The sequence below is a fragment of the Phaseolus vulgaris genome, chromosome 11 (genome assembly GCF_051622355.1).
Source record: "Phaseolus vulgaris cultivar YP4 chromosome 11, ASM5162235v1, whole genome shotgun sequence".
In the NCBI taxonomy this organism is placed as follows: domain Eukaryota; kingdom Viridiplantae; phylum Streptophyta; class Magnoliopsida; order Fabales; family Fabaceae; genus Phaseolus; species Phaseolus vulgaris.
This window is the reverse complement of record NC_143508.1, coordinates 7,510,015-7,524,278: the sequence shown is the minus strand read 5'-3', so window position 1 is coordinate 7,524,278 and position 14,264 is coordinate 7,510,015. Positions and strand designations below refer to the sequence as shown.

Here is a 14,264-nt window from a genome sequence, read left to right as displayed (position 1 = left end):
ATTCCTTAGTAGGCTGCATGTTGACCCGCACGGTCCGTCCCACTTTGCCATCCCTAATGTCAAGGTTGTGCGTGTTGAAAATAGTAACCTGTCCATTATAAGGTTGGTTGATGGGCTGTCTTACTACTTTTCAAATTTTCTTTTGTAATTTTTTGTTTGTTTTTTTTATCTATTTATTTGGTTATAATAATTAATATCACCTTTTGGATAATAAAAATACAAGATAGAGCAATAAAATTAAATCAAATTTTAATATTGCTCTCGTACAAAAAGGGACTGAGAGAACTTCTACCTCCTGATTTGTGTTTCGGTTGGTCGGTTCACCTTTCTTCATGTACTAAACGGATCAAACTGCTTTACCCTCTCCTCCTCTGCACTCTCTCCTTCACTTCAGTCAAACTCTCCTTTCCTTCGTGTGCTCTTGGTCAGGAGGACACCTGTAAAAGGTGTTCTGACGCTCAAGTGAGTATTCGATATTTGATGCTTAGTGTAATTAATACACGATAATTACATACATTTTTCTTGAAAGTTGTGTCTATTTATATGTTAATCATGAGCCCATTATTATTGGGTTGGATTAGTGTTTGAATCATGATTAAGAACGTATTACCTAGTGTTTCCGTATTGTTTAGGCTCACTAATCTCCTTCTGAGCATAATGCATTATGGACATGTCGGTCGATCAGAATCGGATACGGAGACTTCTAAACCTCGTCCGGTTGCGACCGATACAAATATTTTAATGAAAGAATGTTTAATACCTAACAAAATAAAGTAAATATTAACAATACTTTGATGAATCAAATTATGTATAAAAAATTAATGTATAAAAAAATTAATGTAAATAAAGTTCTATATAAAACATTGACCAACATTAGTTTTTATTCCAAAAACATGAAATCCCTTTTTAAAAGTGTCAAAAATACAAAAGGACATGTTGACCCACCATGCTTGTGTCCCGCCGAGTTGGTGAGTTAGGTAGACTGTTCCAATACAGATTGACGGATTCAAAACAATTAATCCGTCCTACCGGATTTGACCCGTTTTCTCATTCCTAGTTTTGCCTAATTTTATATAAGAAAAATACTAATAAATATTATCATCGCTTCTAATCAAACTTTGAAAGTTAATAAATTGTGCCTAAACCGATTAAGGATGTTTGGTTTCTTGAATTTCTTGACACTTATGGTTTAGTATTATGTAGTTTATAAAATTCATTGAATTGGATCGTACAAAAATGATGAATCTTGACCTAAACCTTAATTTAGCCCGAAGGAGTCACTAGTTTGATCATTGAACCAAGTGTAGTGGTATGTGTTTGTGTAAAGATGTAAATTATGGGTCACAAACTCATCCTCATCAATGAAAGAAAAGAAAAACAACTCATTATGGGTTCTTAAATCCTTGGCTGCTTCTATATCATAGACAGTCTGTACATCTTGATTTGATATCATTTGGAAGGTACACTCAATCATTGTTCTTCATTTAAAGCTTACACAAGGGCTGTCAAGCCCTTATTTAGTTATTATATATATATATATATAATAATAATAATAATAATAATAATAATAATAATAATAATAATAATGATAATAATAATAATAATAATAATAATAATAATAATAATAATTCACTTGTTTGTGCCCTTTTGCCGTATATAATTTACTTGATAGAAAATTCTGTATCTGCCAAAATTTGGGTAGTATAATACCTATATAGTTTTTAGTTTGTTTTTCTTCGATCTATAGTGTATCACTTTTGGAAAATATTTTGTTGACACCCAAAAATTAAAACACATACATTTGTCAATCTATTATTAAATTAAAAAAATTTAAATATAATTCAAATATTAATTTATTGGTATATGAAGTAAATGTTTGATTCTTTTGTTTTTTATATGATATTTTTAAGCATTTATTTATCATTAAATGTACATATTATCTTGATAACATTTCATTCTTTCTTTAAGTGCTAAGGAGACGTCAATAAAATTTATTTATATTAATGTTTGATATTTTTTTAGACGAGATCATTAATCATTCACTTAGATATTTTTATATGCATCGAGATGATCTCTAATACCACATATTTGATTGAACTTAAGAGACTTTATAAAGATAAAAGTAGGTTATACCACTCATCTGAAAAGAACAATATAATGGTACACCACCACCTAATATTTTCTTCCTAAAATTGTTTAGTACATTTAAAAGTATGAAAAAATCATAAGAAAAAATCATAAGAAAAAGCACCATACACTAAAACATAATACACCATATACAATTAATTATCTTAACATATTGCAAACTGGTGTTGGTAACAAAATTTGATAATCTATAAGCATGCCTATATATTAATAATGATGAGTCTCTCACTAGAATGATTTTTTAAAATAAAAATCAATTTTAGAAAAAAAAATATAATTAATAGTGATTAAATTAGAGATATTTTAGAAATTAAAAAAATTATTATTTTTTAAATTAATTTCTATTATTGATAAATAATTTTAAAATTGATATCTAATTAAGTTTTTACTATCAAATTTAAAATCTAAATAATTGGTAGTTAAAACATTAGTAACTAATTAAATACTAATTTAAAAATTATTTATCAATATTAAAATTTTTATTTTTTTAATTTATTAAATGATCTCTAATTTAATCACTATAATAATTAATTTTTTATTTTAAAATAAATTTTGTTTTAATGTTTATTTTACTTTCTTGTCACAACACCCTGGTGTTCTTATTTATTTGTGATTTCTGCAGGTGACACTTGGCTTTATAGTTCTGATAGAAAAAAAAATTTACAATATTAAACAACATGAAGTGTCTTTGTGGTTACTTGTGACTGTGTCCCTTTCAATGGGGCACTGTGTTTGTGATTGATGCTACTTCCTTGTCATATCTATAACAATATAGTAATATACTAATAAGAAATATGAATTATTTTTTTTTTATAAAAAATTTTAGGTTAAACATCATTATACAATTTCTAATACCTCAAATAACAATCATTATCTACATCTTCTAGCTGATACCTCAAATAACAACCATTATCGCAATGAAAAAAAGAATATGAACTAATTTACTACAACTATTTAACTTATAACAACTTTGTAACGTAATATAATTATAAAGTACATATATTCCAATATATGGTGAGTATCACATATATGCATTTTATTTAGCATGGAGAAAAATACTTAATTTATAATATTTTATTAACTTTTAATTTTACTGAATTACTCTTATACTAAACCAGGGTAACCACTTTAATTTTGTTAACAAAATTCTCAAAATAAAGCCAACAAATCTTTTATTCAAACCATGTATTAAAAAAACCCAAACCCTGGCTAAAGATAAACCTTCAAATAATATAAAAAATAATTCTTATTTTATAAATAAATTTTATAGAAGTTCAGTTAGACCTAAATTTATATCCTAAAGTATATTAATTAAAATCTACCTTATATTCATTAAATCTTATTATTTACACACCAAATGCAATATACTTAATAGAAATAAGTGAAGGGTAATTTATATCTTAAAAGTTAATTTTATGGTAATTGAGCTTTGCCGTATTTTTCTAAAACAAATTACTTTGTTTTATGATTATTTTCAAAAATTTCAGATAATATTATTTTTTTCATTTATATTATTATCTTTTATCTAATTTATAATTAATTTACACATATATTATATATTTTTAAAATATTTATCAGAGTTAAGAAAGTTTATTATGTTTCTTAAATTTTTATAAAAAATTAAACTATACTTAAAATAAAATATTATTTAAAGAATGACTTTATATGTTCGCTTACAAGATAAATATTGCAGAATTCTTAATATAACGATTGACGTTGAAATTAGTGTTGATAGATAAATGGCATAAAGGAAAAGCATTGATAATTTTAAGAAGCATTTAAAAGATAAATATGTGTAGTTTAAACGGATAATTTCTTCATAATAATTATTTAAAACATTAATAACATTGTTTTCATATGAACTTGTCATGAAACAATTTTAATACAATGTCAAGATTTAGATAATTTAAATAGTCTATAAAAGGAATAACATAAATAATATTGTAACATAAATAAATAGATTTCGTTTATACATAACTAAAGAAATATTTTTATAAAGGTATGCATAAATAAACAAAGATGATTTATAAATATTAATCTAAAAGAGGAAGAAAATAAAACTATAACTTAACATAAATAAACAGAGATTCTTTACGCAGAAATAAAGATATGCATATTACTTAAAAGTAAACTTATTTAATAGATAATACAAAAATTAAAAAGATTCTTTAAAAATAAGATATGCATATTGATTGAAATACATAAGAATTATGAGTCATAATAAATAGAAAATTCAACAGTGAATAGTTTTATATTATAATTCTTAAAAGTAGAAAAAAAATAATCTTTTACTTAAACGTGGTGATAAGATAATTTTTTTTTAAAGGTTATAAGTTGATTTCACACGAATTCTTACTACTCTCACTATTATTAGTGGTGGCAATGTGCAGAACAACGTCGTGGTAACTCATAACGTCGAAAAAGGAAACTACAGCACACCGACAACCACTTTGTTCCGATAATTTCGTCTAACAATGTCGTAAAAGAAATTGCTGTCAAGTGCCCCACAACGTTTTTCATGTCATTTTCTTGTTAAATTATTAATCATTTTAACTTTGAAAACCTTATCTTAACTTGCTCAATTTTCTTATAGAAATGTTGTTACTGTGTTTATTTATTTGTTTTGTTGAAGATAGGAATTTCCTTATGGTTTTGAATCATAGATGTATGATATAATGAGTTTGGCTGAAAAGTGGGAGTGAGTGAGTGAGAAGAAAATGACACATGTTAAGGTTCCCTGAAAACGTATCTAACGTAGTCAACTTCACACGTTCAAGAAAGCAAGAAGCAACTGTATCCATCCTTTCTTTGGACCATCTTTTCCTCTCTGTCTCCAGCCAGATACCTTTCTTGGTTGGACTTTCATACACCTCTCTGCCTCATCCTCATCCATGTCCATTGCTTCTACACGTTTTTCAAACACTACTTTTTCTCCCTATTCATTTATCTTTATTGTATCTGTGTGTGAGCTTTTATTTGCATTAAAGTCATTTTCTTTCTATTTGCATTGCCTCTTCCGTCTTCAACTCTTTTAAATTCAACATTTGGGTTGTGAATACGGTTTTTTGTCTTTCCTTTTGGCTGTACTTGATCACCCAGTTTTTAGGGGGTGTTATGTGATGTAAGCAATAACCAATGAGGAGCATAGTACTCTTCTTTCTCTCATTTTGCAACCGACCCTTTAACTCTTTCTTTTTCAATCCTCTCACATTTTTGTCTTTATGTTAGATGTTAATCTATGTTAAACAAGGGGTGGAACTGAGAAGAGATTGTTATTAGAAGTGTAAATTGACAAATTGGTTGGTTTTATGTGCAATGGCTTTGCTTGCAGCGAAGTCAAATGCTTTGGAAGTTGTGTCACTGTAACTGCTGCTCCATGACTGTCTGTCAATTTGAATAGCTGTAAGGAGCTAAACTTTTGCAAAAAGTACATTTTCATTCACACAATCCGTGACTCTTTCTGGTTTAATTTATCTATATCCTTTACCCCTTCTAAAGTTCCATCTTTTGGCCACTATTGTTTCAGTGGTTGATTTGTATTAGCTCCTACTTTTCATAAGCATTGATGGTAATACATTCAATGTAACAAGTACAATTTATTATTCATTACTTTTCTTTTCTCCGTAACGCAGATGCTATCATATAGGGAATTTTTATTCTCAATTGGATAGCTTCATCTCCAAGTTTCATGTATATTTTATTTCATTGTTTCACAAAAGTCCTGGTCCTAGCAAACATGGATTGGTCTTCCATTAGCCATGGTCTAAATTTGGTCATTTGTTAATTTCACTTTCAAAAGGTCTCAAAATCATTGATTCAACTAGTGATATATATACATGCATATTGCTGACTGAGAGAAGTTGATACTTGCGGAAAGTCAGAATGGCTTCTGATTGTTCAAGATTTGTAAGGTGAATCTCCTTCCCAGTTTACCCTTCAAGTTCTAAGTTACTATGTACTCTTTCTTCAGATTGTGCAATTTTTATTCTAAACAAGAGTCAATTGCTGTCTTTCAGCAATTGAATAAAACGATTTTCATAATCTATACTATTAGCCTCTAATGTAAAGTCTCACTTTACAGATTTCAAGATGACCCTGAATTGGTAAAATTGCCGACAACAAACAGTGGCAAGGGAATCAGGCGCAATGGAACACGATTAGTTGAGACAAGGGGTAAAAAGGGTCTGAAGGAGACAAGGAAGTTCTTGAAGGCTAGAGTATTGTCGAGAGTATTCTCAGAGGATTATGAGAGAGTTAGAAAAAAAACATTATTAGATCCCCGGGGACAAACCATTCACCGATGGAACAAAATTTTCTTGGTAGCATGTTTAGTTTCTTTGTTTGTGGACCCTCTATTCTTTTATTTGCCACTAGTTCGACATGAAGTGTGCATTGATATTGGAACAGCTCTTGAAGTTTTCCTCACAATGATAAGATCATTGGCAGATGTGTTTTACATGATTCAGATTCTCATGAAGTTTCGAACGGCTTATGTTGCTCCTTCTTCTCGTGTATTTGGGAGGGGAGAACTTGTCATAGACACTACCAAGATAGCTACTAGGTACCTGAGAAAGTGTTTTGGGCTAGACTTCATTGCTGCACTGCCTCTTCCTCAGGTAAGTTACTGTAGTTTTCCTTTATCTTGATCAAAGTCAAGGTGTTTTGACTTGCTAAGTAAAATTGATTCTGTTATGTTTGTCACAGGTGTTAATTTGGATTGTGATCCCCAATCTTGGAGGTTCAACCATGGCAAACACAAAGAATGTGCTTCGCTTTATCATCATTTTCCAATATTTACCAAGGCTGTTTCTGATTTTTCCACTTTCATCCCAAATTGTAAAAGCTACGGGGGTTGTGACAGAAACAGCATGGGCAGGGGCCGTTTACAACTTGGTTCTGTACATGTTGGCTAGCCATGTGAGCATATGAAACTTGCATTTCCTTGATTGTTGCTCAAGCAACTTCACGTTGCCACTCCCACTGTATATATGTTAGCATTTTCCTTTTTATTCTTTACAATTTTTTTAACATTTTTGTGGAGGAAAATCTAGTTTTACATTTAGAAAAAATGATTTTGATGTGAACCAAATTCGATGTTACAAAGTGGTGCGGTGAAGACATCAATAGCAAATTGGGCAAGCTTAGCTGAGTTTCTTAACTAAATAACTTTTATTTTCTTGACTCAAAATAATTGATAAACTAAGCTAAAATTTGATCACATTTATATGCTAGTGAGAAATAATTTATGCGTTGTGTGTCATTTATATAAAGATCTGTTTTAGTGACATCTAAAGCTAGTGTATATCTAACAGTAAATTCTTCATCCACTCTTTAATTTCTAGTATCTTCAAGTGTGATTATGACTCATTTTGTTTTGGTTAAAGTTTTTAGGAGCTAGCTGGTACCTTCTATCAATTGAACGACAAGAAGCGTGCTGGAGGAGTGTCTGCGATATGGAGCCATCTTGCCAATATGGATTCTTTGACTGCAAAAGGGTTGAAAACTCCCTCAGGGTCTCCTGGTTTATAGCAAGTAATATCACAATTTTATGCTCACCAAAGGCTAACTTTTATCAGTTTGGTATATACGGTGATGCTGTGACATCCCAAGTTACTATCTCATCATTCTTTCACAAGTACTTCTTTTGTCTTTGGTGGGGCCTAAGGAATCTGAGGTATGTCTTATTTGGGGTTCTCCACTATATCACTTAGGCTTGTAATATTTTACTTTGTGTAAACACTAGACAGAAACAAACATTTTAGTTTTTCTATTAACTGGATCTAGAAATAAGGATTTTTTTTGTTATTGAAACAAGATTAAAATCCAACTAAGGTAATCTTTAACTAATTGGAGTTTTTCCTTTTCTGATTAAAAAAAATGTTGATTATAGTCAAGTTTAATGGAAGGATTATATGGGTAACTAAAAATGCAGAGTCCTATGTAACAAAAGAAAGTTGGACTTTTTAGCCTTAAACATTTAATTATACGTTTCAAAATGCTACTTCTCTATTTCATTTTGTCTTCTTGAAAAAATTATTAGATCTCTCCCCTAGCAAATAGAGCAAAATCTCTCATCTGGGTGACAAAGACTCACTAAAAAAAGCGTTTTATTTTTTATCCCTTCAACATTAATAGTTTGTGATATATATTCTGTGCAGTTCATTGGGACAAGGTCTTCTTACTAGCACTTTTGTTGGAGAAATAATGTTTGCCATTGTTGTTGCAACCCTTGGACTAGTTCTTTTTGCATTGCTTATTGGCAATATGCAGGTAAGTGTGTATAAATTATCTCTCTTAGCCAATTGCTGCTTAATTTGCATATGTCAACTATTAATTTCTCTTCTAATGTAACAAAATAATTCCTCAACATAAGGACCACAATCTGCTTCGTATTATCCAAACTCATTGTTAATTACTTGGAGGGTATTCCCAGTTTGTGCCTCGTACATTTTCCTCTGAATTCTCATTTGTTTCATTCTTAGAATTCTGTTGATAGAAATCTTTAATTCCCCAATTCATGAAAGAGTTTCAAGATGGCTTTGTCCTACCAGCATTGAAATGTAAGAGAATACTTGAGCACCATGAATGGACATTGTTCTTCATAATTATATTTTGCAGACATATCTCCAATCAACAACTGTTCGCTTAGAAGAGTGGAGGGTGAGGAGAACTGATACAGAACAATGGATGCATCACAGGCAGCTACCCTCAGAACTTAGACAATCTGTGCGCAAATATAACCAATATAAATGGCTGGCCACACGAGGGGTAGATGAAGAAGCTCTTCTCAAAGGACTTCCTGCTGATCTTCGGAGGGACATCAAGCGCCACCTTTGTCTCGAACTAGTTCGACGAGTAAGCCACTCACTCATCAAATTTTACTTGAACAAACCCTCACTTCGCCCCCTAAAATTATGCATTAGTCACTTACTTATGGGCTTTATCCACCACTAAGTTGATAAAACTTCATTACTTACTTTAATATGAAATGAATCTTAGAATAACCTCTTTCACTTAAAACATGTTTGTGATTTTGATGATGACGACGATGACGACATGTGAAACATATGAACAGGTGCCACTGTTCGATCAAATGGACGAGAGAATGCTTGATGCAATATGCGAGAGGCTGAAGCCGGCACTGTGCACGGAGAACACATACCTAGTTCGCGAGGGCGATCCCGTGAACGAAACTCTCTTCATAATCAGAGGCCACCTGGATTCCTACACCACCAACGGAGGCCGCACCGGTTTCTTCAACTCGTGCCGCATAGGCCCCGGCGACTTCTGCGGCGAGGAGCTGCTCACATGGGCCCTGGGCCCACGGCCCAGCTTCATCCTCCCCTCCTCCACCCGAACCGTCAAGGCCATCTCCGAAGTGGAGGCCTTCGCCCTCATAGCCGAAGACCTCAAGTTCGTGGCGTCACAGTTCAGAAGACTACACAGCAAACAACTGAGACACAAGTTCAGGTTGGAGAAAAATGATAATATACAATTATGAGTTTGATGTTGAAATATATATTAAATATAGAATTATTATTTAGGTTTTACTCGCACCAGTGGAGAACGTGGGCTGCATGTTTCATACAAGCTGCATGGAGACGCTACAAGAAGCGAAAGGAAGCTGCAGAACTGAGAGCTTTGAGCTACGTTCAGTCTAAGAGAGAGGGTGAGAGCGTAGGGTTGGTTGCGTATGGTACGAGGATGACTAGGAAGGGTACTGTGCATTCTGATGAAGTTGTCAACTCTTTGCAGAAGCCAGAAGAACCAGATTTTTCTGTTGGTGAGTGATGAGTTTGGATTGTTACATACCCTACATAGGCTTATTCTTTTATTGGTTATTCATCTAAGTTAGGAAATAGAATTTCTTGCATGGTGCTGAGATAATTGTTCATAATGCATTATAAAAATATGCTTTTTGGAACACAGTTTGAAAGTGAGAAACAAGTTTACTGAACAGTAAAAGCTACAGTGATGTATGTGATTGTGGTCCACTAGTTTTCCATTCCATCTCTCTCGTTTTCCCCTAATAGTGGAAGACCTGTCATCAAACACAAGAAGAAACATCACTTTTCACTTAGAAAAATAATACTTTAATAATTAAAACAATTATATTATAATAATATAAATCGATAATTGATGAGTTAAATGAAATCCAATCTGATTATATTAAATGAAATTTGTCAATGTTATTTCAATTAATGAGCTGAAAATAGGGCTTATAACAAGGAGTGGCAACTTGGAGCGGGCCGACCCACTACCCGCAGTAAAATACGCGGGACGGGTTGACGTTTTCAACCCGATGATCCGCATTAGTCCACGGCCCACGCGGGCCAGTAGCGGGACGGGACGGGCTGGCCCGCTAGTCCAAAAAAAAAATTAATTAATTGATTTTTGATCGCTATAGTTCAGTGGAGGAGAACTTTGAATGAAAGAAAATTAAGTTTTCACTAAAAAAAACAACGCAGTTACGCTGTTCCAAAAAACGCACACAACACACGACGTACTCTCCTTTGTAGCGCTGCCGCTCGCTCCTCTTGCAACTCCGTGTGGTTTCGCCTGCAATTGTCGCGCGCTACTACCGCTTTGCTGTTGCACACTGTTACTATCTCCACTCCTCCTCTACGTTAAAGAAAAAAAAAGCGGACCGACCTGCAAGCTCACGGGCCAACGCATGCGGAACGGGTCATGAAAACCAGCCCACATTTTATATGCAGGGCGGACCAACCTGATTCGCATTTTGCGGCCTATGCGGGGCGGGCCGGCCCGGCGCGCTTTGCCACCCCCTACTTATAATAGAACTCATTTGTTCTTTGGAACTCATAGGGCATGACAAAAATCTGTTAAGCATTTCAATTGGGCTTTGCAAAGTCAATTTCCAAATGAAAAAACCGAGTTCAAAATTTGACTTCTGAATGTTAAATAATCTCTTATCTCTATTGAAAAGCATCTATTTTAGTTGTTAAAAATATCATTTTAGCATCTGAGTTCTTGGATTTAAACTAGAAGGAGCTAAAAGAGATTAAAAATAGTACACGGAAAGATTAAAAGTTTGGTACAAAAAGTAAAAGGTGAACTTTATTCAACTATACAGGCTAAATAAATAATTTAACTAAAAATCAATTCCGTATATAAGAATATTGTTAAAATAAATTTAGACAGAAAATAACAAAAATAAGTATAATTAGAAAAAGAAAGTGCAAAAAGAAACTCCCAAACCACATACAGTCAAGGCCCACTCGTAACTAGCACAGCAACTTTATTTCTAAATTTGATATAAATTATGAGGCAATTACTTCCGCATGAAATTTGAACATCTATTCGATTTTGAGGTGAAATTTGATTTTTATGTCAAATGATAAAAATGTTCTTTAAGCAAAGGAAAAGTGTTGAATAAAATTTATTATAAAATTCTTTTTCTTGTACAGGTTTTTAAATTTGGATTTCTAGAATATTTTTTTATATAGATCTCTTTTCTGAAATAGATTTCTAAATTTTGTTTTCTGATTTTTATATGATAAATTTTTTTATTCCAAAATTGTTATATTTTTGTTTTTTAATTCTATTTTCAGAATATATTTTTTAATTTCAGATTTTCAATTCTGAAAGACAATTTTACAAATTTTAAAATGTACAGAGTGCAGGTCACAATTTATAAGACAAAGGAAGAATTTGCCTTAGAATGTGTAAAAGTTGGTTCAATGGTTAAAGTTAGAGTGTCTAATAGAAAATGTGTATCTTTCATTATTAGTGTGGATAATCTTAATTCAACGTGGAATCCCTTAATATCTACACAAACGGATACATATATATATAGTCCACTACACCAAAAAGTAAAATTAGCTGCAAAAGGAAGTGAAGGTGATGTTAGGAATCCTAAATAGTGTCCACTAAACCTTTATTATTAAAAAAAATAAAATAAAGTGTGGATTATATGGACATAAACTAAAAAAAAAAGAAAAACAAATTGTGTGGGTCAAACGGTCACAACTGGAACTATAAATAATAAATAATAATAATAAAAATTTAAAATTTTGTAGGTTAAGCCCACGCAAACATAATATATATATATATATATTTTTAAAAAAATAAAAAAAATTAAATATGTAATAAAATTATGAAGATTAAGTCCACGCTTGTTTAAAAATTGTGTGGCCAATCCGTTGACTAAGCCCACGCTTATTTGAATAAATAATATAAAATATAATTTTGTGTGGGCAACATGTAGGCTAAGTCCATACTTGTTTAAAAATCATGTAGCCAACATGTAGGCTAAGCTCACGTTTTTTTAAATAAATAATATAAAATATAATTTTGTGTGGGGAGCATGTAGGCTAGGCCTATGCAAAAAAACACATCACTTATGTCCCACACACCCGCCACTATTTTTTATGTCGAGCATATTAGCTTCCAAATTTTAATGATAACTACACTTTTGCATCCATTAGCTATAGTTAATGTCCCTTTTTGACCCATGCTAATAAACATATTTTTTGTAGTGGTCTAATTGATATTTTAACTTAGTAGGTAAAAAGCATTTTTGTGTCTTTTCCATTAGTTTAAACATTATAATAACAAAAAAAAATGATATTTGAATAAGAGTTGTGAAAAGAGAAATTTTAAATCGTAATTTCTATTTATTTATGAATTCTATAATGGATTTAAACTAAATTTTGTTAATTCTTTAAGTGAATACATTACTTCCTTGTATAATCACTTTTTGTTTTTTCTTAATTTACTTCTCTCTATTTCTTTTGCGATTTTCTTAAATTTTTTTTAACATATGAATGATATAACTTTTCAAGCTGATAAAAAAAAATTATTTCGCAAAAAGAAATGTTCTCGAACGGGGTTAAGACCCAGAGAACTATTGAGACTCCTCCTTAATTGGTCGATCGGCGTGCACTTTAGTTACTCTCTCCACAAGTTCCTTTCTCTCTTTTGCTCGCTCTATTTCTCGGCCTTCCGTAATCCAGATTCAAATGGTACCTGCAGAAGGCACTGCGATGCTTAAGTCAGTAAAGGTATTCGACACTCGGTTGTCATAGAACTGATGATGATGATGTACATGTTTCTTGGAATATGCGCTATTTATATTACCTATGATGAGCTTCCTTTATTGGACCAGGTTAAGGGGTTGGACCGTGTTTAAAAATGGATTACCTAGCTCCTAATCACAGATTAACTTTGTTTATCTTAGTTGAGCGTAATTGGACTTGAACTATCGATCAATCCAACGAACATGAGTCTTGACTATATTCGGTCAGCTTAGGATCTAAGACGTTATATCAGTCGAGCAACTTTCATCGGTTAAAGAAAATATAAGTATAATAAAAATAAGAATAAAGAATGAGTATATAATTTCGAATAATAACAAAAGCTGAAAACAGTATAAAAATGAAGAATTATAGTTTAAAAGTCATAAATTTTGACCGATTGTCTTTTATTTGGATAACCAAAGGATCTTGCTTACTTGGGAGGGCTTTGTATGATTCCCTTGGGATTTTGATGTCTCCTAGAAAATATATAGGAGCTATGTATGAAAGTGGCAATAGTCTATTTTCTGTGGTATATTCTACTGTGGTTTGCTTTTGTGGTTTTTGTTTGTTTCTGTAGTCTCTTTTACTCTTTTTGATTTGGTGTAATTTTTAAGAAAATGGATAAGTCGTGTTTTTGGATGAAAACATTCATATAGAAAAATACACCGATAAATTAAAAAAAAAAAACAAAATTTGTAATTAAATATAAATGATTTGTCATATTAAAAAAAAACATGTGATTTAATTTAAACAGAATTTATGTTTGGGTGGATATTTTTTCATTTGAAAGTCCTGGGTCAAAGTACAAGTTACACATTTTAATAAATGTTGAAAAAATACACTAAATCCGTTAAAAAGCTGTCTCTTTTGAAAAGGAATTGATGATGGTGTAATCCAGCAGTAACACCTCACTCACAGCATATTTCATACTCTTCTGTGATTTTGATTAAGTTATGAAAAAAAGGAAACACATTTCAAATAAGTTTTGACTGTTGCTGCTTAATTACTGTTTCTGAACTTTCTATTACAATCATACTTCATGTGTAATTCTTAAGATTTTAAAAAGGAGAAACTAACTCT

At 31.6% G+C, this 14,264-nt stretch overlaps 1 protein-coding gene across 2 annotated transcripts; it reads left to right on the top strand.

Moving 5' to 3' along the window:
* Positions 1 to 4,791: 4,791 nt before the first annotated feature.
* Positions 4,792 to 10,102, top strand: LOC137827848 (protein CNGC15b). 2 transcript variants are annotated; one of them, XM_068634205.1, is made up of 8 exons: positions 4,792 to 6,056; positions 6,227 to 6,761; positions 6,850 to 7,062; positions 7,530 to 7,819; positions 8,304 to 8,415; positions 8,764 to 9,000; positions 9,221 to 9,615; positions 9,690 to 10,102. In XM_068634205.1, exons 1-8 carry the CDS (start codon positions 6,028 to 6,030, stop codon positions 9,934 to 9,936), a joined length of 2,058 nt encoding a protein of 685 aa, XP_068490306.1. In that variant the 5' UTR covers positions 4,792 to 6,027; the 3' UTR covers positions 9,937 to 10,102. The 2 variants fall into 2 exon arrangements, with proteins under 2 accessions (XP_068490306.1, XP_090153697.1); XM_090297571.1 differs by having other exon boundaries at positions 4,897 to 6,056; positions 7,537 to 7,819.
* The last annotated feature ends 4,162 nt before the right edge of the window (positions 10,103 to 14,264 follow it).